Below are 26,816 nucleotides of genomic sequence, written 5' to 3'. Positions count from 1 at the left end.
TTGTGTCATATAACTAAGAATCTCACTTGCTAATAAAAAAAGTAATTTATATTGTAATGAAATTTGAACATGCTGGTTCTTGTGTTTCAGTGGTTGTGACCCTTGAAGTCACAAATGTATTTGTAGAAGGGTGTTTGCACATGTTTGTTCTCTTGCCTTCCTAGCAGTTGTTCATTCATCTTCTGAAACACAGAGCTCATCCAATCAGATAAGGGTTTTTTGGCATTGCTATAACTTAGTGCCTATTGTGTGTATGCTGTGAGGTGTTCAGTTCCCACCAGAAAATAGTTATTTAAAATCTTTGAGTTCTAGTTTTTAATTTTCGGTATGGGGTAAAGACTGATACAAAGCTTTAGCGTCCTATCACTATCTGTATGCTGACTTTCAGTGGAAAGTAGGTCTATGCCACCTTCCTCCCCAGGGAGTATTCCTGACTGTGTTATGCAGATGTAGCCAGGAACACTTACAGAAACATTGAATCATAAAATAGAATCACGGAATTGTTACAGTTGAAGATTTTCAAAGTCATCAAGTCCAACCTTTGACCAATCCTCACCTTGTCAACTGAGCCACATCCTCAAGTGCCATTCAGCCATTTCTTGAACACTTCCAGGGACAGTGACTCCACCACCTCGATTCTAATGCCTGACAACCCTTTTAGGGAAGAAATTCTTCCTGATGTCCAACCTGAACCTCACGTGGCAGAGCTTGAGGCTGTGTCCTCTTGTCCTGTCGCTGGTTGCTTGGGAGAAGAGGCCGTCCCCTATGTGGCTACAACCTCCTTCCAGGCAGCTGTAGAGAGCAGTAAGGTCACCCCTGAACCTCCTTTACTCCAGGGTAAACAGCCCCAGCTCCCTCAGCCACTCCTCACAAAGCTGACTCTCTAGACTCTTCACCAGCTCCGCTGCCATTCTTTGGACTCGTATCGCCACCTCAGTCTTCTTCCTGAATTGAGGGGCCCAGAACTGGACACAGCACTAGAGGTGTGGCCTCAGCAGTGCTGAGTACAGGGGAACAGTCAGTGTCCTGCTCCTGCTGGCCACGCCATTCCTGATACGGGCCAGGATGCCACTGGCCTTCTTGCCCACATGGGCACGCACTGGCTCATGTTCAGCCACTGTCAGCCAGCACGCCCAGGTCCTTTTCTGCCTGGCTGGTGTCCAGCCATTCTGTCCCCAGCCTGTAGCGCTGCCTGGGGTTGTTGTGACACAAGCAGGATTCAGCTTTGTTGAACCTCATACAGCTGGCTTCAGCCCATCAATCCAGCATGTCCAGATCCCTCTGCAGAGCCTCCCCACCCTCCGGCAGATCAATACTCCTACCCAGCTTGGTGTCATCTGCACACTTTTTTAGAGTACATTCGATTGATGAAGGTATTGAACAGGACTGGTCCCAGTACTGACCCTTGGGGAATCCCAGTAGTGACCATCCAACAGCTGGAGGTAACTCCATTCACCACCACTCTCTAGGCGTGGCCATGCAGTTTTTAATCCAGCGAAGAATACACCTGTCCAAGCATTTGGCTGCCAGCTTTTCCAGGAGAAGTCTGAAATAGGTTGCAGGAAGAAAAAGAGTGTGCAGAGTAGTTGTCTCAGTCAGAGAAATGTGGAACTTGGTATGAAAATTCTGACCTTAGCAGCCATGTGGCAGTACTTGGGTTGGTTTTAGCAGTTTAGAGCTGTTACCAAAGCAGGTTGGTAACACAAGATCATTCTAGGAGAGATTGTGTCTTGTAGACACTGGCTGAAATATGTTGATGGAAAATTTAGATCTCCGTGAGATTTGTGAATGAATTGCTTGTTCTGATGCATCGCATACTTCTCCCTCCTGCATGGCAAGTGCTTGTTTAACCAAGGGTTCCCTGACTCCTCTTACTACTCTGTCAGACTAAGAAAATTCATTCTCTGCAGAACAGTAACATCAGTCAGACCTAGTGGTGGTTAGAAAATTTTTGAATAGTGTTTGTTGTTTTGCATGTAGCAGAGGTCACTTTGGTGGATCCATCTCGTACATGAAAGCAAAGGCTGACATGCTAAGTACATTCCACATACTTCTGTATCCACCCACTCAATACAGATGCTTCCCTCTTCCCACGCCAGCTTCCAAAACAGTTCATCTGAGAGAAGGAAGCAGATGATCTTACGCTGCCACCTAATGGTAAACGTCAGCTTAATACATGAGATAAGAAAACACTTTCTGGAGGCCGCGATGTTTCTTTTTAAATGGCTTGTATGGAAATGCAGTAAATTTCATCATTGAATGTGATGGGTGCATGGAAACTTGATCACAGAGATGCATGCAAAAAAATTCTGAAAGCTGCAGAAGAGAGTTGCAGTATAGTCCTAGTTTATGACTTTAAAAAATAAAGTAGCACTTACTGTTTGTTAGGCTGATGCATCAGCTGCAGCTGCCAGCCTATAATCTCTTAGTGGATTTCTCTTACCACGTTCTGCCAGCTCTAAAATACAGTTGCCACTTTGTTTTCATATTTCTAATGAACCCAGTGCTACCAGGGAGGAATCGCCAGAGTGCACCCTTGTCCTGTTGCTGTTGGAGAGACCTTTGTTAACACCTTCTGATTTGTCGTGTTTAGTCTACACCAGTGTCCCTTATGCTGGTCTTTTTGCATGCATTATTAACACAGTACAGCTGGTACAAAGCCAGCTTCAAGGAGTCTGAATGGTACCAGACAGAGGGGGGGGGTATACAGCAGCTCTAGCTGGAGCTTGTTTATGCTGGTTGCTGTTCAGAATCTGTGTTTATTTAAAGTTGCTCCTTTTGCCCTGTGTACTTCTGTGGAACTGAGCTTCAAGTTACCTTGTGGTGGCTGGATCTTGCTTTGGGACCCACCTTTAAACTGCAAATATTGTCATATATGCTGAAACTATTACTGTGAGATTCTGAAGTTCTGTGAGGAAAACAATTTTTACAAAAAAATTACAACTTGCTAAGCTGCATTTCTTGTCAGGCTTTGTTAATTAGTATCTGTTGTATCCTGTTGCTCTCAGTTGGTTGTGACTGCTTGGAGGCTGTGATTTCCCCATGGAGATTTTCAACAAATCTCTGGAGAGTATAAATGCTTTGTATGGGCACAAGTTCTGTAGAAGAATCTGTAAGGGTCCACATATCCTGTGCTGTTAAATTAGGTTTATTGCTATTAGGCTATACAGAACCTAGAGCGTGGGGTAGTGCAAAGAGGGACTTCTATTGATGGGCACTTGTGGCACAACTGAATTGATTGTACTCCACGTTTTGAATCCGAAGTCAATGTGCGTGGCCTTTACAGGGAAGCAAGGACCACCACATCAAATGTTGTATGATTGTGTTAGCTATACTCAAAATGTGTTTGAGGGAAGTGAAAGTGTATAGTGGCTTGTAACCAAATGTATTTTTATTATACTTCTCATTAATATAACCACTATGTGAAATCTCGGTTTCTTTTGTATTTAAAATTGTTGCTGAAGGATGAAAAAGACTATTTTAAAATGTTAACTATAGATCTAGTATCATATCTAGTTCTGTTTTAGGTAAAATAGTGTGCCTAGCAGAAAGTACTACTATACAAATCCAGTATGTCTACCTTTGCTAAAATTGTAAAGTTAGTGTAATACTTAGGGTTGTCAAGGGTGGTAAGCTTCACTGTTCTTTTTCTGAGGTTTTGTGGATTCAATTTGTGGTTCCCAGTTTCTTTTACAGTGATTACTTTTTAATAATGATTAAGTATTCTTCATGAAGTGATTCTTGTATAATAAGCAAGTCAACAGAAAAATGATTTACAGTTTAATTGCATGTCATCATGATCTAAGCTTTTGCTACTAGTTCATCTTCACCCTGTAATGTTGAAAAGAATAAGCCAGAAATACTCTCTCAAGTCACATATGGGCTTGTTTATAAGTAAACGGTAAGCAAGTTTTCATGAGAACAACTTCTAAAAACTGACTTATTTAATTTACTAATGGAAGTTAATGAAACAAACTTGTGTGTATGTGGAGTCAGTCTCTTTTTAGATGCATCTGGCCAGACATTCTAGAAATACAGTTGCTTTCAGTTTGAGCATTTTAGTGAGCACTTTGTTTTGAAGACAGCTGTAGCAAGTCTCTATGTAGCAAGCTGTAGCATATCTGTTAGTGGAAAAACTACTGGTAAAATGTATGATAAAAATAAGGATATGAAACCATAGAGTATAACATATTGTTAACATACCTCACACGTTCACATTCATGTTTCTGGTCTGTTGTGACTATGTCTAAAACATGTCTGCACAGATAAAAGCATTGTTAATTTATGGTTCTACACAAATACATCTGTTGGAAAAAAGCTCCTAATAACTTTTCAAGGCAGTCAAACATCAAACTGAAAAAAAATTCCTTCATTTCTGTCCTGCTGTCTGTGGACAAGATTCATTTGCAGTAATTGATTACATGTCTATCTTGGTCTTTCTCTATATATATATTACAAAATAATTTCGTTTTTTTCCCGTAGGAATTGTATAGCTCATGCACAAGCTTAAACTGTCATGCATATCTCTTACAAACCTGCAGTAATGAGTAGCATTTGGTAATGGTATATTTGAGTGTGTGTGCTTTTTGTGTTACATCTGTTTCTTTTGGTTTCGGAGAACATACATGGAAATTCAGAAAATATGAGCGAAATTTTGCTTCTGTATGGATTGCATTCACTTAAAGTGCTTGCACAGAATGTCCAAGTCTCTTTTGAAAACTCAAATTTGTTTTCTTGGTTTTATTTTGTAGCATTAAAAGTGCAGTCGTCCACAAAGATGTCACCATGTGTGGATCTAATATAAATGCTTTTTTGTACAGTTGTACTGTGTATCACATGTGAAGTACTATCCTTCAAGTTCATTTGCCTACTGGGCACTAATTTGACTAATTTGAGGGTAAAATGAGGTATCCTAAATTGTCTTTAAATGAAGAATAAATTGAAACTTTCTTCTTCTTCTTACATCTGTCAGCATTTTCTGCTTACTGTCATTCATGAAATTTAAGGTCATTGAAAAACCTGAATCTCAGTACTTATGTCTTAAAGTTTTATTTTAATATCATCACTTTTTCATTGAACACAGACAAATGTTGGGACCCTCATTTTTGCTGGCTACATTTGTTTCTCACACTATTTTCCCCGTATCTCTACTTTTCATATCTGTCATCACTTTTCCATGCCTCTCATTTGATTTTTTTCTGGTTTGTAGAAAGTATTGTTTCATGCCTCTGCTGTAATCAGGTGCTACTGATGAAAGACTTCTGTACCATGTCATTATGTACGTAGGTCCTTTGTACCTGCTTGTGCTAATGGCCATTTGGATATGAAAAGAAACTTCCAGGAAACAACTCCTCTCTATATAATTGTACTTTTTAATGTGCCCGCCTTTAGATTTGTTTCACTTAATCTGCTGTTTGCTTTTTGTAATAAAAACAGCTATCTTGAAACATGTTTAGATTACAGAAAAAAACTAAAACTAACAAATCACTGCTTTTGTGTCCATTTAAATGGCTTTTCATATGTGTTAAATGTAGTTCTTAGAACTGACTCTGGATTTCTACTCCCACCCAAGTTTGCTGTCAAATGCAAAGTATGGCAGATTTTCATTTGCATACAGTATACTTTGTATAGCAGCACTCACCTCGCTTGTGAGCATCAGAGAGGGACCTCATTGTCTTTTGAGTTGGATGTTGTGATCCAAAAGCGACATAGTAAATTTTTGAAATAGATGAGAATATTTTAGCTGGAAGGGACATAAGGCCATCTAGTCCAACTGACTGACCCATTTAAGGCTGACAAAAAGTGAATTTTTTTGCCACAATTAGTCTCTGAAGATAGGATGCAGCTGGTGGTGAAGATGAGAGGAGGGAGTGCACCTGGTGGTGTACTGAGTGCATGGTGGGACAAATTTGGCCAAGTGTTTTGTGTGTGTCTGGACTGAGGGATGAAGGTTGTCATGTTTTCATCAAAAAGTGCTTTAAATATTTTTATTACACAGACTTAAAGTAAATGGAATACATTTTCTAGATGAGTATCTTAGAAACTACTTGTAGTTTTAAAATGCTGTTGTAGAGAATCTGTTTTCACAAGGAATTGGCTCGCATGCTTTCTTTATGCATTTGTAAGACTTAATAAAAACTAACAAAACCTGCTGGCTGTCACTTGAGATAAGCCTGTTTTTCCTTTGTTTTGTGTATGGTGAACAGTGTATTCTGCTTTGCAAGAGAATTATTTTAACTCAGTATTTCTTTCAGTGTTTGTATGTAATGGAAGTGTATTCTGTGTATCTCCCTTTCATGTTTCTGTGTGACTTCTGCTGCTCAGGAGCTAATAGACAAAAATTGTGTGAGATCACTTACAAGCTGTCAAACTTTTGATGTCCTGCCACTTTAAAGTTAAATCGAAATATTTTGTACAGACAACATTTCTGTCTTATGTGTAGTGGTGAAATCAAAATGGTAAAATTAGTTTTACTTAGATTAGATTTCAGTCTTTCCCAGTCATGTTACATGTGTCTGTAATAGCAGCTTTAATTTCAAGGTGAGATACAAGTTAATGTTTCCATCTTAGAGGGAAATGATTTGGGCTTTGTTAGTTTGGGGTTTTTTGTGACTCTTTTAATTGTAAACTGTTCACAAGACTATGTTTCACTGAAGAAATGAATATTCATTTTCAGGGGCAGATTTCCTCAAAAAGATTTAGAGTCACTCTTTCCTGGGATGAGCGCTGATTTCACAAGTGAAAACTTTTCTGCTGCCTGGTACCTGATTGAGAATCATTCGACAACAAGGTTTGTTGCTATCATATAAGCAATTGTTTTAAATGCAAGTCACTGATGGTATTTCATTATGCAGAAGATGTGTCAATGGTGGTTTGCATTTACAGCACTAGAACTGTAGTCACGATTGTCTCTGGTGTTTCTGCTTGGCTTGCAGCTTTAATCAACCAGTTTGCTTAATGTGCTTCTGAGAAAGACCTTGTTTTTAACCAGACCTAATTTATGATGGGCAGTGGGGGGTTGTTTATCCTTGTCCCCCCATGTCAGATGGAAGCTGTCTTTCTTCAAGCTTTAGGAATCAAGAAGTTAGTATGGCCTCGAGCGGAAACTCCAGGTGTTAAGTCATGAACAGAGACACAGGTTATGGGCGCTGAACAGATGACTGAAACTGTTAGTATCAATTAGGTTGTAGTTAACACTTGTGGAAAATGCTGTAGTAGCAGAAGTTGGACAAGCAAGTAGGATCTTTGAGGTAAATCCCTTAAAATCTTGACAATTAAGATCTTGATTCAGAAATATAGTTCATAGTATGTAGTTACAGGAACGCATTATATAAATGTATTTTTGCATGTATAACTGAGTTCCAAAACTTCTATCTGCTTGTGTTCAGATAATACTGGAAGCCATTTTTAATAGAGAAAATGAGGTTTTCTTGTTGTTTTCAGCTGGGTATTCCAATTAGTATTTTAAAGGGAAATACTACTTTACAAATTGATTTAATTTTGTTTACTACTGGTGGAAAAAGGTATGGGTTGCTTCTTGGTTTTGGGGGTGGGAGGATATGTGGGTTTTGGAGCTCCAGAAATAACCATTACTCTACTTGGGAAATACTTAAATTTCCTCTCAAAATGATGGTACTTTAAAGAGCCAGAACAACAGCAAGAGAACATTATTACCTAATACTCGTATAGTGACAGCATCTTTTGAAATCAAATACCTAAGAGGAGTTATTCCAAATTGATTCTGTCTGTCAGAATATGATAACTTTGGGGATCATTAATTTTTTTCTTTAAATGAGGGGATAATTAAGTGGTAAAGAGCAAACAGCTTTTGATGTAGCTGTTCGTAAAAAATTTTCTTGATGTTTGGTTGTTGGACTGTTGCCACTTTGATGCTCATTGATGTGGGCACCAGTGACACTGCCAAGAAAGATGTAGAACAGATCACGAGTGATTGCAGGCAGATTGCAGACTGGGGACAACAGTGGAGAATGTGGGAGCCTAGGTCTTCCCTTTGATTTACACATGAAGGGGAAAGCGTCAGGTGATAGGGACACATGGCTGTACCCCTGGTTTCAAAGGAAGCACTTTTTACTTCCGTAGCCAGATCCATGACTAAAGGACAAACACTACCAGTGAGAAATGGAATTCTTTTGAAAAAGCTGGGTGGGAGTGTGAGAGCATCTTTGTCAGCAGGTTTGCGCTTCGGTGACAAAAACTTCAAATTTGGCATACCAAGGGATGGTGATAACAGCCTGCAGTTAAATGGACAGAGTGCTACCTGTGGGTTCAACGATGGCATTAAGAGCGCTATAGGTAGTTACAAAACTAGCTGGAAGTGTCTAACCTCAAGTGCTTTTACACACTCTTGTGCTGCCTGAGAAAAAAGTAAGAGACAGGGCTCCATGTGGGATTAGACAAATATACTACTGGAATAAAGTGGGATAGCTCATGTACCTAGTATTTTGTGATGGATAGCAAGAGGCCACCTGAAAAAGATACCCAGGAAAGAAGAGAGGGACTTGACCTTCATGTGAATAACAGCTGGAATAAATATATGGTCCCTGTTATGGAGCAGGATGGTTGAGCTCTTTCTCAGGAGTCTGGAACGGGTGACATTGCAGTGGCATGAGGAAGTGAAGAAAGTCTTCCTTAAGCAACTTGGGGAAGTTTCCAGAGAGCAGACCTTGGTTCTTGTACAAGACTTTAATGTCCTTCATATTTACAGGAGGGGCAGCAATCCCAGGAGGCTTGTGAGGCGTTCTGGGAATGACTTCTAACATAGCGACAGTGTGGGCCTTCAGGGGTGCTACATTCTAAATCTGATTCTTGCAGGCAAGGCAGGGGATGTGATAACCAGTGGCAGCCGTGGCTGTAGCAATTGTGAAGTAGTTGAATTCAAGACTCAGAGGGGTGTGGGGAAGGCAAGCAGGAGGAGCACACACCTGGGATTGGAAAGCAGCCATACAGAAGACAATCCAGTGTTTGTAACAGTTGACTGTCTGGTGCAAGTCATCTTTTGGGGTGATCATCTTCAGCAGCAATGTGTTAGGTGAGATATGGAGATAATTTTTCTGCTTGGCATTGGTAAAGCTGCAGTTGAAGTGCTCTGCCCAGCTATGGCCACTGCTAAAGGAAAGATGTGAGAGCTGAGCCACAAGCCCACGAGTGTATAAATGTCGATGGCTACACAGCTTGAATGAGTTAAGTGCTTTTAGAAAAGAGAAAACATATTTAACACTTTGTCCACTATCAGCTTAAGTACTTCATCGTTCCTGCTGAAAAAAATTCCATAGATTTACGTCCTTGCATGTCAACAGTTTGAAGTAATGATCTCCTCCATCCAATGGAATAAAGAGTGTTAAATTGTACTTTTAAATGAAATCTGGAGGTTTTTGCATATTAGCTCCATTTATGTTGGTTTATGAAGTCCAAATCTTAGTGTTGAAGGTTCAAGAGCAGTGTAAAACTCAACAGGAATAAATGCTCAAAGGGCAGGGTGAATCCAGCCATATTTTGAATCTAATTATAAGCATCTCTTTAAGTAAAGAAGCAGCAAAACTGTTTTGATTGGGTTTTTTTTTTCTTTCCCATTTCAAAATGTGTAGTCTAAAAAATATTCTGGAATTGTATAATTATCTGTCCCATATAATTTGTTCTGTTTTTCCAGAAACACAGCAATGGTTTAGTTCTTGTCCTCTACATAACCTTAGCTATCAGAAATGGTAAATGTGTGGTGCACTGACATTTTGGTTAGCTTATGTCTGTTTTTTCCATGAAGGACATTCTTTTTAAGAAATCAGTATAACATCCTTTTTACTAATTCTTTTAATCCTGGCAGTATCCTGACAAATATAAATAAACTATTTTGACACACTGTTCAATCATCAGATAACAGAAAACAGTGCTTAAAAGGAGAACTGTACAGATTTTTATTACTTTGAAAATGCTGCTGGTAAGTACTTCTCATATGCCCAAGTGGACCAGTCCAGGTGGTGAGTAATGTGATTTCTGTCCAGCAGATGGAAACAGAAAATTAGGCAAATGTTGTGTCATCATCAGTATGAAAAGAGACGTGCTTCTAAGTACACCAGTGTTCTTTGTCTCCCAGCAGGTGGTGATAGCCTTCTCACTGCCAGGGCTAAACTTTGTTTTGTACTCTTAATGTGCCTTTTTCTACCAGCTCTTTTTGAAATGGGCAGAATATTCATGGAATTGTATTATGTCTTAATTTTCTACTTCATTGATCCCTCTCCTCGCATCGGTGTAGCGCAGTTTGTTGTTTAATTCTGTTGTGTTGGGGAGATGGCTTTGGCATGCAGGTAGGAGGAAAGACTTTAAGGTTGAAAATCATGTGCTGTATTTGTAGTTCTGAACTTGTTCATGGTGTTGTTTTTATAGTTTACTCAGTAATATAACTACTGAGATCATATTGATCATCATCAACAAAAAATAATTATATACAATTAATGAAAATTTATTCACAACTTAAGACTTTTCAATTAATTGCAGGTGCTTGCAGAAAATACAGATGTGAAATCAAATGTAAAATGGCAAAAATTGAGAAGTATTACAAATCTAAGATAAAAAGAAAGCTACCATACAATCAACAATGATGAGTTGGCAATTAATATTGCTCTATGAAGTGTCTTTCACAAATATTTCCGTAGATTGCGTATAGAAACCATACTTCCATAAAGCAGGAATCTGTTTAGCTTTTCTTTATTTTGCACTAATACAGTATTCAATTTTGAACTGTATGTCCAAACCAACGTAAAAATATTTAATGAATTCAGAAACAAAAGTGAGAAAGAGTTACGAGCGAAGCTGCAGAGCTAAATATCATTACTAAAGAGACTTCTAACACCTCAGTAGTTAATCTACTGTGTACTAAGTGTAGTGAATTGTACTGTCACGTATTTAATATAGTACAGACAGTTAAGTAAAAGCAATATTGCATGTTCAGAAGAACTTCTTGACTAGTTTGTATTATAAAGAAATCACTTCCATCACAAGTGATAGCAGCTCCATTTAGGGTTGGAACTAAAAAACCAAGATCTTTGGACTAAGAATGAGTTGTCATTATTGAAAAGCACACTCATTAGCAATTAACTGTCCCTTAGTAGTTGTTCTGAAAGTAATATGCTTTCTTTTCCAAGTACTTTGTTCTGTTTATTCATTAGCTGACTTTATTGTTTGAACATCACTGAGGTTTTCTTGTTTGTTTTCAGTTTTGATCAGCTCAAAACGGCTGTTGTGAATTTGAAGAAACAAGCCAACAAGAAAAATGAAGGGAGTCTAGCTTATGTGAAAGGAGGTCTCAGCACATTTTTTGAAGCACAAGATGCTCTGTCAGGTAAAGATGCTTTGCACTTACTAAGTACAGTATAAAAGAAAAGACTTATATGCATGTATGCTTGAATTTAATACTAAAAATATTGTTTCTCTTCACAGTCTGTACTAAAATTGTATCATGAGCCCAGAATCTGTGTTATGCTGGTCACAAGCTAGAACTGACTAGCTGATTGTTGTGGTATATTTGCAAAAGACGTCACAAAATGTATCTCACAAGAATTGGAGGAATTAGATTAAATTGCTTAGACCACAAATGCAGGAAAGAGAAGTAGTGTTAAGCTGGAGCTAATGTTAAGATGACTTGCAAACGGGAGCAACAGAAAAAACTTGATTTTATGATGCCTTATTATTCAATAGTCAGACAGTACTATTTACATGAGTATTGAATATACCTCTTACTTTGGGCAATCAGAGAGCCTTTCTGTTCTGCTTGCCTTTGGGAGAATGCAGCACACCAGTGAGATTATCGTAGTTGCCATTTTTATGTATCTATTTATTGTATATAGACACACACAGACACAGTCTTAGAGCATGAAGTGTCTCTCAGGTCAAATCTCGTTGTGGGCCGCTGTAGTCCTGTCTAGTGAGGCTTTGCTCTGGATAAGAAAGTAACAGTGCCCAGGAAACCATCCCCAATAGGTTTGTCATTTACCACGAGGCTGATTACCTGTCCTGGTCATTGACCCCTTTGGCCAAAATATAACTAGGTTCAATAACAAAAGTATTAAAGAATTTAGCGGAAAACCTGGAGAATGTGGTGAAGCTCATAAAAAAAGACATTAAGAAAAACGGTTATTTGGCATTCTTTAACCCTTTTTTGAGCTGAGTTTTTATTAAATGCTAGGAAAAATAATAGGCTATTTCTTTGTAATTCTTACACGTCTTGAAAATATGGAAATGCTATTTTTTCTTGAATAGTTCAGAATCCCAAATAATCTGAAACATAATCCCAAATAAATATTGAAATGTGGCTTGTTTTTCACAACCAAATCTGCTTTACATATGGAATATTAAATACTCTAAAAGATTTAGAGTTCTGTTTTCAAGAAGTTACTGCTCTGGATACAAAGCAGTGCTAACAGTGTTACCTTGTAAGATTATTTTTTGGATCAGCAAATATTTAGTTGGATTTTAAGAAAGATAAGGCAAACTATAAATGTTGTGAGGTTTTAAAAAAGCTGAGCACAACTGAGTAATTTTCTCTTGTTCCACCTCTTAGTATAGATAGGCTTTTTGCCTTTGGAGACTGATGTTCTGATAAATGAGGAGGTCAGCACACAAGTAGAAATGTGAGAAATATTAATAAAGGAATGGTAGGGAAAGCAACCTCATTTATTTTATTAACTACTAAGGTCTTAATTTAAAAAATATATGTAGTAGCTGTAATATTGTTTTTCATCTTTTACCTTTATTAGTGTTATTTTTACCTAAAATCAGGGTTTATCAGTGCAGTCCTTTAGCTAAATTATGAACTTAGACTTGGGATGACTCAAGTGGTTCTTGATGTCACATTTTGTCTGTAACCAAAATGGCTTGGTTTTGTCTTCCCCTCAGTGATCTCCCTTTAGTGCTCAAAAGGAAGCACACTTTCATCTTATGTTCTTATACAGTGAGTTAAAGTGGTACAATGGAAGAATGGCCTTGATGCTGTTGTAAAAGAAAATTAGAGACTTAAAGCCTCAATATCTTATAAATTCAAAACTGTAACCCTGAAGTTCAAGGGCATCATCAATGTAATATTTGGTTTTTAAATTCCAAACCCAAATTCTTAATGAGGATGAAGTACAGGTCACAGCTGCCTTCTGTAGCATTTTAATACACATTTCTCTGTTGAAATTTCATATTAAATGCATGAGCAAAAGGGTTTTTGCTTCTTTTCAGTCAATAAACCCACTCTTATTGCTTATGAATTTCAGTTTTGCATGCAGAAATACTTATTTGCTCATTCTTCCTCCTTAATGCAGGATACTTTTGTGAGAGTGTAGCTGGAAAAATTGCATAACTTTTTAAAGACTTGGACTTGTGATGGGTACAATCAACTGTTAAGTCGGATGTGGCTTACAGTAGTAAGAAGAAAAAAGGTCTTCTTTGGTGCCATCGTCTAGCACTCCTGCCCAGATGTCAAAGGTTTTTCCAGAACATTTGATTACTACAGTATTCTCAAGTGAAAGATGCTGAGAATTAAGAGTAAGCATTATTAGCATTGTTCTAGAGAAAGAGCTCAGATACAGATTTTAAAAAACCAACAACAAACCACCAAACAAAAACCCCCAAGCAAACAAACCCCTCATTAATTCTTCAGCATGCAGTTATGAAATTCAAGCTGTTTAACAGAAGAAAATTAAAAATATCATCTGGCTAGACAGTGATTGTGCAAGATGATATGGTGGCACTTTTCTGCCCTTACACATGCAAGGGTGAATTTTTATGTCTTATTTTCTCCTTTAAAAAAGTGCAACTAGAATTTGTATGCATTTCAACAAAGCTACATGAGGAATAGTTTATATTTGAAAGCTGAACAATTCAGCACAAACTCTTAGGGACATAGCCATTGTTCTGCAAACTTTTATTTAGACTCTCAATTTTCCCCTTCAGATATCTTAGAACACATTTTCTAACCCCAGTGGTTATGCTTCATAAACTGCAGGTCTGTTGCATTGTTGTTATAGAACAGAGCTACTTTTGAGCAGTTATTTCTCTTAAGTCTCCCTAAATTAGTACAGGATAACTTTTCATAGGAGGATCACATTAGGAGGTATAACACTTGCTTTTCCAGGTACTTCATACTCCTCTACAGCTTTTATACATCCTTTTTTTAACTCACAGACATTTAAGAATGTTTGTTTCAAATATGTTACCTTGATTTAGGAAACCCTGAATTACTAATTATTTTGCAGCTTTTTTTATTAGTTGGGACCAGTAAGTACAGTCTGATCTTAATTATATTGTCAGACTCTATTACACATTTAAATAAGTGTTAATATTTTCATAAATAATCAATAGAAAGCATAAAAAGCAGTCCTAAGGTATTTATTGTATTTTGTGATTTAGAGGCTGTTTACTAAGAAAATAAGAGCTCAAATAGACCAGAACCCATCCTTGTTTGGTTTAATTTCTGGGAAAATAGAATAGCCTTATCAGATCCCCATGTCTCTCTGCCTGTTAGCTTGGCTGACAGTTTGACAGTGACTCTGCAGAGGAGATGTTCAACGGGAAGTTTGTTTCGTCAGCTGAAGGGAGCTGTAAACTGAGCTGCAGGGAGCAGGGTTTATCTCAACTTGACCCACTTGTCAGCATCAGAGAGTTCAGCTGGTTCATTTCCTGTAATTCTAATTGCAACCTAGAAAGTAGCATTCCTAAAAGGGTGGCTGTTTATATGTTTGTAGTTAAGGCGTATTTTATCATCATGAGCAAATCAGGTCCCACGCAGAAGTCATTGGAAAGTTAGCAAATTAGTTTTCTTACAATATATTTTTTTCTGAAATGCTCTTTGCAATGAACCTAAGGCTGCAGTTTCTTCTTATTTGAATTAAAGGAAAAAAATAGGGAAATTCAGTCTCTCACACAAAAACATGTAAGTATGAGATCTCTGTTGGCAGGTAAAGAAGATGCTGGGATGTCTTTAAAACACAGATATTGGGAATAAATTTGAGATTTAGATTTGGCTCTCTAGTTCACCATGGCAACAGGTTTTTTTGCAGTTACAACTAAAATATATTCTACATGATTTTCAGGAATATGTCTGTACAAAAGAAGCACTGCTGGCTTTTACAGGACTGTTCCTTTTTGCCCTTTCCCACTCCTGTTCAGATATGTGGCCTGTAGGAATACCTGCATGATAGGGACCTTGGACTATGGTTGCCCTTTTGTCTACTACCTTTCTTGATACATAAAATAGGATAGTCTGGTTGAAATTACCTGGCTGAAATGATCCTAATCTGGGCAATGGCTGTTTTTTTCATTTGGGTTTGGTTTTTTTCTTCCTACAGACTATTTTTACAGTTCATCCCCTAAGGCTTAGTCTAGAATGAGCATGTTAGTGTTCCAGGATTGGATTCAGGCTGAATAAGTCTGTGCTGCTGCCATTATGTCTGTTAAATTCATTTTCTCTGAAAGTAAAACAAAAAATACCACCTGAGCTATATTCAATTCTGAGTCAGACTGGGAATTTGAGAAGCTAAAAACTGATGCTTGTCTGTCATAAATGTGTCCCTTCACTTATGACTTTTGAGGAGTTTTGTTACATTTGAATTTAAAGAGATTATGGAGAGCCAACCCAATTTTTCATTAGTGATTCTGCTTGCAAGCTAAACTGATGATTAATTTTGAAATGGCTTTCTTTTGTCCAATTCAATGCTAGCGCTTGGCTGTTTTTGCTTGGTAGCGTGTTTTTCGGATGGTATACCAGGTTTTGCTGTTGTCACATCACTGTTTTGTAACAAATCTAATTCACACTTTTGCTTTACTTCACTGGTGTATGTGATTTCAAATAGTAAAGATTTTTGTTAAACATATGGATTTGGGTAAATCAAATTCAAATGTATGATTGCTACCTAAATGTTGTGCAGGTGACTTGAAATGTCTGGAATAGCTCTGTGTCTAATCCTCTGTGTGGTGTGTGTCTATTAATGTTACCTTCCTCATCCCACTTGAAGTGATAGAGTGTTGTCTTTGCAGGGTAAGAACAGTCTGCTGTTACAGCTAGTGATTTTAAAGATAATTTGTAGAGGATAAGAAAGAACAGGGTCATGGAAACAAACTGGCAAGAATAAAAAAATGATGCTGCCTGTATCAGGCACATATCTGAGAGCGTGTCGGTCACTTCAGAGTAGCAGTTCCCCTGCATGTGTGTGCACCATAGTAGGTGAAAGTTAGATTCTTTCAGGTTAAGAATTAGTATCATGCCTCCATGTAGTCATCATGAAGCAATAGCTGATGTCCTCTCTGCTCACTGTCTTTCCAAGTGGGTGCTCCTGTCTGAATACTTGAATCATCTTTGTGCTACACTTACAGACAAAAGCTGAATGAGAAGAATAAGTACTATCGTTGCTTCATATTTTGTCCTTACATTTACAGGCCTTCTCAGCATGCACAATGAAAAAATAGCATGCTAAATTAGGCAGTCTAAAAATAGGTGTGCTAAATTAAACTTAATTGAAGTTTGCTTATTGAAAACTTGTGTTCTGATCTTGCAGCGCTAAATAACAAGAGGGACATTAAAATGAGAAATGTATTATGAGAGAAAGATGACCTGACAAAGAGTGCCATAAAGTATCTAAGTGACAGTAGATAATTTAGTTTCGGGTGAATGCTTCCTCTTCATACAATGCCTATGGTCAATTTTTGTAGTAAACCAGTTGTTATCTTAATGCAACTTTATAAAAGCAAAAGTTATCATGACTGATAAAAGGCTCAAACTTTCCTTCGTGCAAGTTCTAGCATGTCATTGTGTAGGGAGTTGGGGTTTTTTTGTCTCAAGCAAGAGAAAATCTGATCAGAGAACATTTGGACATTGACAGGAATTGTCACAGGATGTAGTGAAAATTCTCTGCCCGAGCCTGTACCTGCTTTTATGCTGATTGCTCATGTAGCTTCTCCATCAGTTATTGTTTCAGAGATTTTCTGCTAATTTCTAGCAGAATTTCTCCAAAGGAATGCAGTTTTGGCAGCATATAGTTACTGTGTGGCTGTCATATTTTATGAACTTGGTTTTTTTTCAGGTAAGTTAACTATTTTGTTTGAATTTGAAAAATAGTAAAGAATGTAGAAAGAGAAATAAATTTTGCAATTGCAATTTTCAAGCAACAAATTCTGCAATTGATTGCAAGTGTGCAAAAGAGTTACCTATGATTAAATTTGACCCAGACTTATCCTGCAAGCCTTAAAACCACCTTAATTTCATGCTACATTATTCCATTTCCATACCACCTTTTAAATGCAACGTTTAAAAGCTACTTTTATTTTTACTATTACCTTTCACAGATGCAGAAAGTTAGCACCAGTAAAGAGAGAACAGCATGTTCTGTACTCTTTCATTCTGAAGTGTTCTGGCAAAGGCCTGGGTCTAGTCCTAGAATTTTTAGTGCATCCATAGGCAGAATAATAAGCCACATTTTCCTGTCTATTTCCAAGACATTTGCCCAGAGATAACAGACTTGCTTTAATAGAAGCCCAAGTGAGAACAAGTTGTCTGGTCTCACAATGTTTTTAGACTAAAATTTTTGGGGTTCATATATCAATAAAGCCTCCATTCCTAGCACTGTGCTTTAATTAGCTTAAATTATCATGTTAAGGCTGTCTATTTTCTTTGATTTTTGCCACTGTGTTGGGTAAACAAGCTTGAAGAAGTAAATGCTAGAGAAGCAAATCTCAAAAAGGCAACTTAAGACAATACTGCATTTAGTTCAGTATTTTGTCATTTTTGCTAGGATTAATGTTAACCAAAACAAAGCCAAGTTTGCTATGCCAGTACAAAAATATCTAGAATTCTCAAGGGACACTGCAGGAATGACCAAACCAAACTAGACTTAGTGCTATTAACTAGTGGCCATAGGAAACAAACAGCTTTTTTTTTTTTTTTTTTTTTTTTTTTTTTTTTTTTTTTTAGGTTTTCATAGAGTAATGTCTTAAGAGCTCTGTTCACGACAGCTTTCCTCTTCCAATAAAGGAAACCAAAGGCATTTTTATTCATGCATTGTTCTTCATTCCTCCATTGCTATTCTTTGGTGCCAGGTTCTTACAGTTACCACATCAGATCTTCAGAAATACTTTGCTGAGTCAGCCCTGCCCTTTTTGTGTTTTTTCCACTCCTGTTTTCTGCATCTGACTAAAAGGATGCGATTTATTTCAGGTACTTTTTGTCTTTAACTACATTTCTTTGAAAATGAATGAGATTTTGAGATATGCCAATGCATTTCTAGACATCTTTTAGTCAGAAAATGGTAGAAAATGTTCATCTGTGTCATTTTGAGCTGAGTTAGGCTGAGGAGCTTTTGGGAATGCCACTCTTGGTACCCATCTCAAAACACATTTTAAAAACATCTGATGAGGAAATCAAGTATGAAATTTGCAAGTCAAGCAAAAGCTGCATGATCCTGGCAAGTGTGGTTTAATTTACTAGATTTATGGTTTTCATAAATCTACCAAAAAATTCCATATCCTTTCTTAGATTAAATAAAATTGTTTTCAACACAAGTAGCAATGAATTAATTGCTATTTATTTTACTACAAGGCCTGTATTATGGCTTATTTGCCATATTGAACTTTGCATGTGTTCTGGTGTATTTAGTCACAGCCTAGTGGTTGTGAGTTTTGAACTTAGTTTCTTTGCTATTACTAATCAGTATCTGCCTGCAGCTGTGAAGTTTGCAAGCCTTTAAATATTTTGACTTAGCTGGGAAATGTGAACACTTACTGGCAAAGATGATACAAAATACAGTTAATTATCTGGCCTTAGTTGAAGCATCTAGACCTAGCCTTTCCTCATTTTTATTTATTTTATGCTTCTTACAGTAAAGCTCCAAAAAATGAGGAACAGATTCTGCTAGGTTTCCAGCTGCTTTTCCAACTTGTATAGTTTGTGTCAGGTAAATCCACGGTAACTGGCAGTTTGAGAAAAATCCCATCCATCCTTTACTCCAAGCATTCAAAGACCCTAAATTTTCTCCTTACTCTTCTTATTGTAGCCAGTGATGAGTTGAGAGTAAGAAGTTGAAGGTAATCTTAAATACTGGGTAGTGTGGGAAGAGTAGGATGGCTTTCCACTTTCCCTTGGCCATATGCTCCTTTCTCGTTCCTTATACTGCAGTGCTGCAACTGGGGCAAGGTTTAGACAAGCTCACTGATCAGTAAAGAAATATTTCTTCCTTAGTGAGTTAATTTTCCACCAAATTGCCTCATTGCAGCTGCCCTGCAGCTGTGTGATTGCCAGATCCAGCAGAAGGAAGCACGTGGGTGCAGGAGAACAGGGGTTGTCCCAAACAGTGTCATTCCACTCTTAGATGGGTTTAGCACTTTAGTAGAAAAAAATAACTTGAGTATCTCTAGATTCCTTCCAAACAGATGAGGTCTACAGACACTTTTCTTGACTGCATATAGTTCTGCTTGTCTAAACTTCTAATTCCAGGACTTTTTGTCTGGTCCCCGTGGAAGGGACATGCACTTAGCTTTTTCAAAATCATTTGATGCAAACAAAGTAAGCTCAGACTTTATTAGAAAGCATTTTTCATAAAATTTTTCACTATGAAAGCTTAAGATGTTTTTATTCTTTTGTAACTCAGCCTTGGAACACAATGAATGTACCTGTTGCTAAATCTGAATATAATGTGTAAAAATAGCTTCAGTACACAAAGTAGCTTAAACATGAAGAAGGAAATATAACAAATTTATCGTCAGACTTTACAGAATGTCCTAAAATACCTTATTTCAGACAATGGTTCAAAAATGCCTTTTGGTTTACACTCCTAGTTACATATGCTTAATATGCCTTTATCTATACTCTGCAGTGCTTGCCACCTTTCTGAAACTTAACACCTTGGGGGTTTTTTGCCCCACTGACATATTTTTCTCTGTCTGAATATGCATTATGAATTGATTTAGTGGAACCATTCTTCTGGGTTTCCAACATCAAAACTTTCAAACTAAGATTCTTGAATACTTTGTTCCAGATTACTATGCACAAATGCTACCAGTGTGAAAAAAAATTGTTTTCTGCCTTCTTAAAGGAAGAGGAGGGAAGAGTATATTGCTATTGTATGTTCTTTTCTGAACAAGATGACAAAGAGAAGTGCTTTAGAGAAGATGTATTTTAGCTTTCAGCAACTAGTTAAAGATCATAATAAAATTTCTAAATAAGCTGCCTTCATAATAAGAAGCTACATTTCAAGACTTTTTGAAAGTTGTAACATGGTAAATAATGCCCTTTCAAAGCTTATGTACAAAAAGGAATTCCTCATCATGTGTTTACCTTCTGTTGCTAATATATATGCGTTGATAGACGTTTAGATATTACAGGTCACTTTTGGAAATGCGTAGGTGTGCCCCCTTCAGAAGCTATGTGATATTGAAGTGGTCAGCAATTAATGGTCAGTAATTAATGGTTCCAAAATGCTGAATTTTAAAAATCTCTGAGGTAGTAGGTAACTCAGATTTTTGTCTATATCTATTTTTGAAGTATCTTTCCAAAAGTATGTTTCATAGAGTGATTTCAAAATATGTAAATTAAAATCATTACAATTTGATGTGTTTCCAATAGTACTTGCAACATTTGGCTTTAAAATGTGTATGTTGTGGTTGCTGTTGTGCTGAACTTGCTTTTCAGTATGTAACATTAATTGCACTACAGTAATTGGCTGCCTCTGTTTGAAACTGACATATACAAATGGAATAATGTTATTAGAGCCACTAATGTTTTTGCTATAAAATTTTAGAGGTATTCTTGTTGTTAAGTGCTGTCCACATTGTACACAAAATATGTGTGACAATTAACACACCATCTTTAAGATAGACCTCTGTCCTTAAAATATGCAAGAATCTGTTAGTTTTAGTTCATTTCATTTAAGGGTTGATTGTCTTAAGATTATGGTGTCCTAGTTAGATTTTTTCCCCCTCTGATGACTTCAAGAACAAAAATAGAGTTGCTCTTGTATTTTCAAGAAAGCAAAGCTTCCTGTAATTCTTTATGTGGGATCAAGGGATTGAAGGGTCAAATTTAGATGTCTGAGAATAATGTAATTTTCTTTCTTTTTTTTTTTTTTTTTTTAAATTACACACTGGCATTACTCACCTGTCACCTTTATCTCCTTCCCCCCCCCCCCCTCCAATGAAAATTCCTCCTTTGAAAGAGGCTAGAGACTATAAAGGGCCATCCTGTTTCAGAATAGCCACCCTCACTCACTCCTTGCAGTAAGGCTGAGGCCACAGGGCTGCCTTTCCTAAAGGTAGTTCCTGTCCTTGTTCACTTCTTAGCTTGCATCTCCGTGGCATGGGCTAGCCACCCTCACTCACTCCTTGCAGTAAGGCTGAGGCCACAGGGCTGCCTTTCCTAAAGGTAGTTCCTGTCCTTGTTCACTTCTTAGCTTGCATCTCCGTGGCATGGGCAAGTAGGCACTGTAGAGGAAACCAGTTGGCAATGGCATCTCTGTGTGCACGGTATGTGCAGTTTATGGCAATATTTCAGACCTAGTTCAAGTCTCACCCGGTGGATTGAATTCCAGATATCTCTTTCAGCACATCAGGTGTAGTCTTGGAGTGCTTCTTCTAATGTTGTTTCACTTTAAAAGAATCCAGTTGAGGAGCTTATGTTGCTCTACCATACAAACCAGAGCAAGATAAGCTGCGGCAATTGAGAGGCTGGTTTCAGAACTGTATCTGTGTTTTGAACTAAAATATATCATTACTTGCTTTTTTCAAAGCACCAGGTATCACTGTTTTCAAGGGTAGCTTAGCTTCTCTCCATTCTACTGAGAACCAGCAGAAAGCAGTAGGACTTTTTTTAAGCCTCAAATTTATCTAAAGCTGAAATATATATAAAGCTGAAATAGCTGATGGCTGTTTCATAGAGTAGATTTTACACATGTTAACAAATTAAAAATTTGAAAGGAAAATCATACTTTATATGTGCTGCAAATATGCAGGAATAATGCTTAAAAAAAAAAAAAAGAGAAATACTGGTTTGTGCTGGTTGTGCTGAACAGTACAAGAGGGAAGGAGGGCTGCATGAGATAGGGGATGTAGAAAAGAGGACTATCTACACTACATCCACTGTTCATATTTTCAGAGTGAGATAGTGTCATCAGGCCGTGCTGTTAAATCTCCCCCTCCCTGAAAAAGAAATCAGAGTAAATTATAGTAAAAGAACAAATTAGTGCTCATACTAGGCATTTCCACATCCATTAGTAATACCATATAGAAATAAGAATTCAGGATTTTGGCATTTTAGGACAGGAGAAAAATAGCATCTTAAAAAAAAAAATAAAGCAACCTCCCCTCTGTTTTCCTGTTGTTTTGAGCAAAATTACAGAGAAACATCATGATGATGGTTAATGCTCCAAGAAACTCTTAAACTGTATTTTAGGAGTGCCTTTTTATAGATGAAAAGAAGTAATTGGGGAGTGTTCTAGCACTTGATTTTGGGATCATCCTAATTCCCAGTGACTCTCTACCCTTTAATTATTGGTAATTTCTTTTTGGTGACATCTGTGACTTACAAAGCAGAAGTATTGTGTTTAAATGGTACTTTTCAAAATACAAATTTTAATTAATACCTGTACAAAGTGGCTAACTTAGATTATAATAGCCAACAGATTATTTTGTCCACATATTTGTGGGTTTTTTTTCTTAAGCATTACTGTCTCGTTCAAGAAGATAAAGGAAGTCTATGTCCAAGTAATGGTTAAAATTCTGCAATGTCTGGCTCTAAGCCCTGTCCTCCACTAGACTCTGCTGCCATGAGGCATGTTTGTATTTTTTTGTGTCTAAAAAGAAAAATAACACTTTATTTTTAATTTTAAAAATGTTTAAAAGTGTCACTTTGATGTAATGTGTTCCCACCTATTAAAATGTTCTGCATTTTAACTAGACACTTTATTCCAGCAATCCATCAAAAACTGGAAGCGGATGGAACGGAAAAAGTAGAAGGATCCATGACGCAAAAACTGGAGAATGTACTGAACAGTAAGTTTTGTCCTTCCAGCAGCAACTATTTATGGACTTTAGACTTTCTAACAGGCTTTAATATTTTCCTAGGAATATTGTAGAAAGTAGAAAACAGTACAGTCTCTTGTGCCCTTCCCTGTTTGGTGATAGTGGTTCCAGGGTGTGATAATGCATCTTTTGAAATAAGTGGCAGTGTTTACCATGACCTTTGGCAGTGTTTGTGATAACAAAGCAAATAAATATCAAAATAAAGATGTTCTAAAGTATTTACTTTAGATTAATGTTGGTGGCATCTCAATGTTGAGTGGACAAGGAAAACAGAAGAACTACATGGATAGACAGAACTGTGGAAGGATGAGCTGACCTAATTACCAGTAAGATTACTGTAAGATGTTCAAGTAAAAGCAGAAAAAAACCCAATTATAAGCTGTTTGCAATAACAAGGTCTATTGACAGGATCTTTTTCACTTAATGTGCTGGCATTTAGACTATTTGGCATGAGCATTCTTTGTAGAAACCTTGAAAAGCTGTCAGTACTTTGTTTTCTCTTTCTCTGTATTAGCTGTAAGGTTGCAATTGAGAGAGATGGCTTGAATGTGCTGCAGTTCGGTATGTGTTTCATAAGATCAAAAAAGTTACTCTTTTTTTTTTCTTTTTTTTTTTTCTTTTTTTTTAATTCTGGGAGTTCTGCCAAGATAATTTTACTTTGTTTCATTGTGATTTTTTTCACAGAGGAAGGGATGTTTCCCTTAGTGCTGTATCAATAAGCAGGAATGACATGCAGATAGCTGACTCAGTGTTGGAAAGTCTGAGTGTGTTTTATGAAATCAAGAAAGTGACATGGAAGTTCACTGTTTTTCTTGTCTTGTATGAAGAAAGCAGTGACTGTATGTGTGTTTCTGTGGGGAGCACAAAGAAAGCAGGGGGTTTTGTGAACAGCTCTAGCTCTTTTCATTAGGGATTCTTTAATGCTCGCAATAAAGTTGTAGTTTGAACATTGTAATTCCCTCATCTTGATGCCTGAAATGAAAAAAAACAAACTGCCAAAAAATTTAAAAATCACCAAAAAACACCACATAAAACCTCACACCTCTATATAAAGACTATAGCGTCTTTCTACGTGTGCACAATATTTGGTACATCTAGGGTAGGAGAAAAAGAAGCATTTGCTGAAATTTTCCAGTGCAATCCTTAGTACTCTGTATTTATGCCATGTCATGCACCAAGCACAGATTCCTTGGAGAGCACTTTCCCTTGTACTAAATCGTGTGACAGATTTTAAATGAAAAAGCAAAAATTTAGGTTTGTGATATTTTCCTATATACACTAATATAAGAGAAATTTACCTATAATATATAATTACTGTTCCATTTGATAAATGGTGGCTGAACTCCATATGTAGACAATGCAAACTGTCTTTTTCAAACTGTATCTGTAGAGGAGCTTGTGCCAGATACTTCAGAGTGGTTTTAAGTTTGGCTCTGCTATGAAAAGAATTGGCTGCTTTTCCTCACAATACTTTGCAAGTCACGATGGGTGGGAGGCAGGGAAGTAGGAATACAAGGATGTAAAAAGAGTAAATAATATTATGCAAAATAGTTTAGGATCAAAGCTTTGTTTCTTGTCTGACCATTGAAAAGCTTCCATAATCCATGAGTAACAAGGACTGCTTTCAAAAATGACTTCAATTCTTTAGTTGAATTTTGAGTTTTATGGACTGTAGGTGCATGTTTTGAGAGACAACTGCTGTTGCGTGAGCTTGGTTACAAACCCTTAACAATGAGGATGTTTTCCACAGCATCTGAATGTATGTTAAGAGGGTTCCAAATTATTGAATTGAAATGGCATGGGATAGTAGAAGAACAGTTTGGTGTTTTAGCTGGAATTATAGATGTTTGGAGTTTTTGCTAAATTGAATTGCTAAACTAGCTGTTAAATTTATATTATTAAAAATATACAGTGTCTTATAATGAATTTAATGAAGAATTGTACATTAAAGGAGATCAATCAAATTCCTTTATGTAGTTTTTTTGTCAGGCTCTATGACAGACAACTGTTGGATAACTAGACATTTATTTTGAAGTAAAAAAACTCACGCACTGTAGATGAATCATCCATTTTGAAAACATAGTTCGTCCATATAAGAGCTGAAACTTTTTCCATGGATGGTTCATCAGTAGTCAAGAGATAAAGATTATTATTAAAGGTTATTGTAGAAAGGACTTGGAGAGATGAGGAGGGAAGAAATATTACAATATTTTAATTCTAAAAAGATAGACCTGTTTTGCATGAAGTATTGAATTTCATTAAGACATTAATAAGTAATTTGATATATTTCAATTTCTTATAAAACAGAAAAGTACCCTTAGGGGAAAAAAAAATAGAATCATTTACCTGAATTGAAGATTTGTACAGCAAACTAGTTCATAAAGAGATGAAGGTAGAAGTCACTGTGCTCTTCCTGCAGTTGTCAATTACCTTTTAACAAAGGTTTGCATTGAATAAAAAATAACAACTTCGTGAATATAACTTCAATTCCCAGGTACAGCACATTGCTTCTGGGCTGTTAAAAGAATGGACAAGAAACATATGAATTCAAACAAACAAAATGTTACTTACTATTTACAAAACAATAATTTCTTACAACCTTGAGAAAAATCATACTTTAACAGTGATCTTTATTTAAATGTCCAGCTAACTGTTTTCATTGTGCATTTCTCCTTAGTGGATTAAAGTCTTCTATGCTGCATAGTATGTGGTGGAAATAGATGTCCTGACAAAACTTTTTTTACATCAAGGCTTCAAAATTTCAACAAAGTTTAAACATTATTTAGATATAACAATTATTTTACAAAGACTACTTTTAACATGAGCAGGCCACCCACAGTGTTGACTAGAGAAAATGGCATGCAAGCCACCCAGCGAGACTGATGTAATTTTTTTCATCTTTGCTTAAAGTATAGTCACTAGACCAGATAATGTAGAAACTTCTACACACAACGATCAAAAAGGCTAAAACAGTTCCACTTTTTTTTTTTTTTTCCTGGTTAATTAAAAGTAAGTCATAAGTTGAAAAATGCAAATATTCACATGCAGTGTAAGTCTTCTCTACAATACGTGAAATTTTATTGTTCTGTGTTAGGAAGAAATCTTTATTAGAAAGTAGAATGCTTTTTAGTTTGGATAGAAAAAGTTTTAGGGCTATATTTAATGTATTTATTGAATAGTATTCGTAGATGGTATAGAAACTTAAATATATGAAATTGTTGACCAAGGCTTCATCCTGTGTGTGATGAAGCTGGTAAGACTTTTAATGCGATATGAAGACAACTGGTATTCATTCTGTTACAGTGACCAGCTAGTTAGACTTTTTTAGTCATGATACTGTCTTTGTCTTAACCCTTGGTACTTTCAAGTGGCTCAAATATTGTTAATCATTTTTAAAACTTGACTTGAAAATATAAAAAAAATGTTTGCAAAACCCAGTGATAACTTAGAAGCTCTGACATTAATTACCAAAACGAAATTATACTTTTTTAAAAAATAAAACTTTCTATGACTTTTTCTATATCCTGAGATGCATAATTTGGTTGTAAAATGTACATCTGGAGCCAAAGCAAACTATAAGATATCTGCAGCAAAGCTAAGCATTTGAAATAGGAAAGAGTGATTGTTTTTAATCTCACAGGGGTCTTACCACATTAAAATGCTAAGTGGTTCACTTTGAAATAGAATTTCAGCAGTTGTAAAACGTTAACACAGTTGAAAAAAAAAAGTATGAAAATCAGCAATAATTACTCATTTGCTCT

At 36.7% G+C, this 26,816-nt stretch overlaps 1 protein-coding gene across 4 annotated transcripts in view; it reads left to right on the top strand.

The window, feature by feature from the left end:
* Positions 1-26,816, top strand: part of EXOC2 (exocyst complex component 2) — a 184,116-nt gene that overhangs the window by 80,434 nt on the left and 76,866 nt on the right. For all 4 annotated transcript variants that reach the window (XM_048310287.1, XM_048310269.1, XM_048310276.1 and 1 more), the window contains 3 exons: positions 6,677-6,790; positions 11,229-11,353; positions 22,945-23,025. In XM_048310287.1, the coding sequence (XP_048166244.1) occupies positions 6,677-6,790; positions 11,229-11,353; positions 22,945-23,025 (320 nt within the window). The remainder of the gene's footprint in view (positions 1-6,676; positions 6,791-11,228; positions 11,354-22,944; positions 23,026-26,816) is intronic.

The sequence above is a fragment of the Corvus hawaiiensis genome, chromosome 1 (assembly GCF_020740725.1).
Source record: "Corvus hawaiiensis isolate bCorHaw1 chromosome 1, bCorHaw1.pri.cur, whole genome shotgun sequence".
Taxonomy (NCBI): Eukaryota; Metazoa; Chordata; class Aves; order Passeriformes; family Corvidae; genus Corvus; species Corvus hawaiiensis.
The sequence above is the reverse complement of the archived record's forward strand: the minus strand, read 5'-3'. Positions and strand labels throughout refer to the sequence as shown.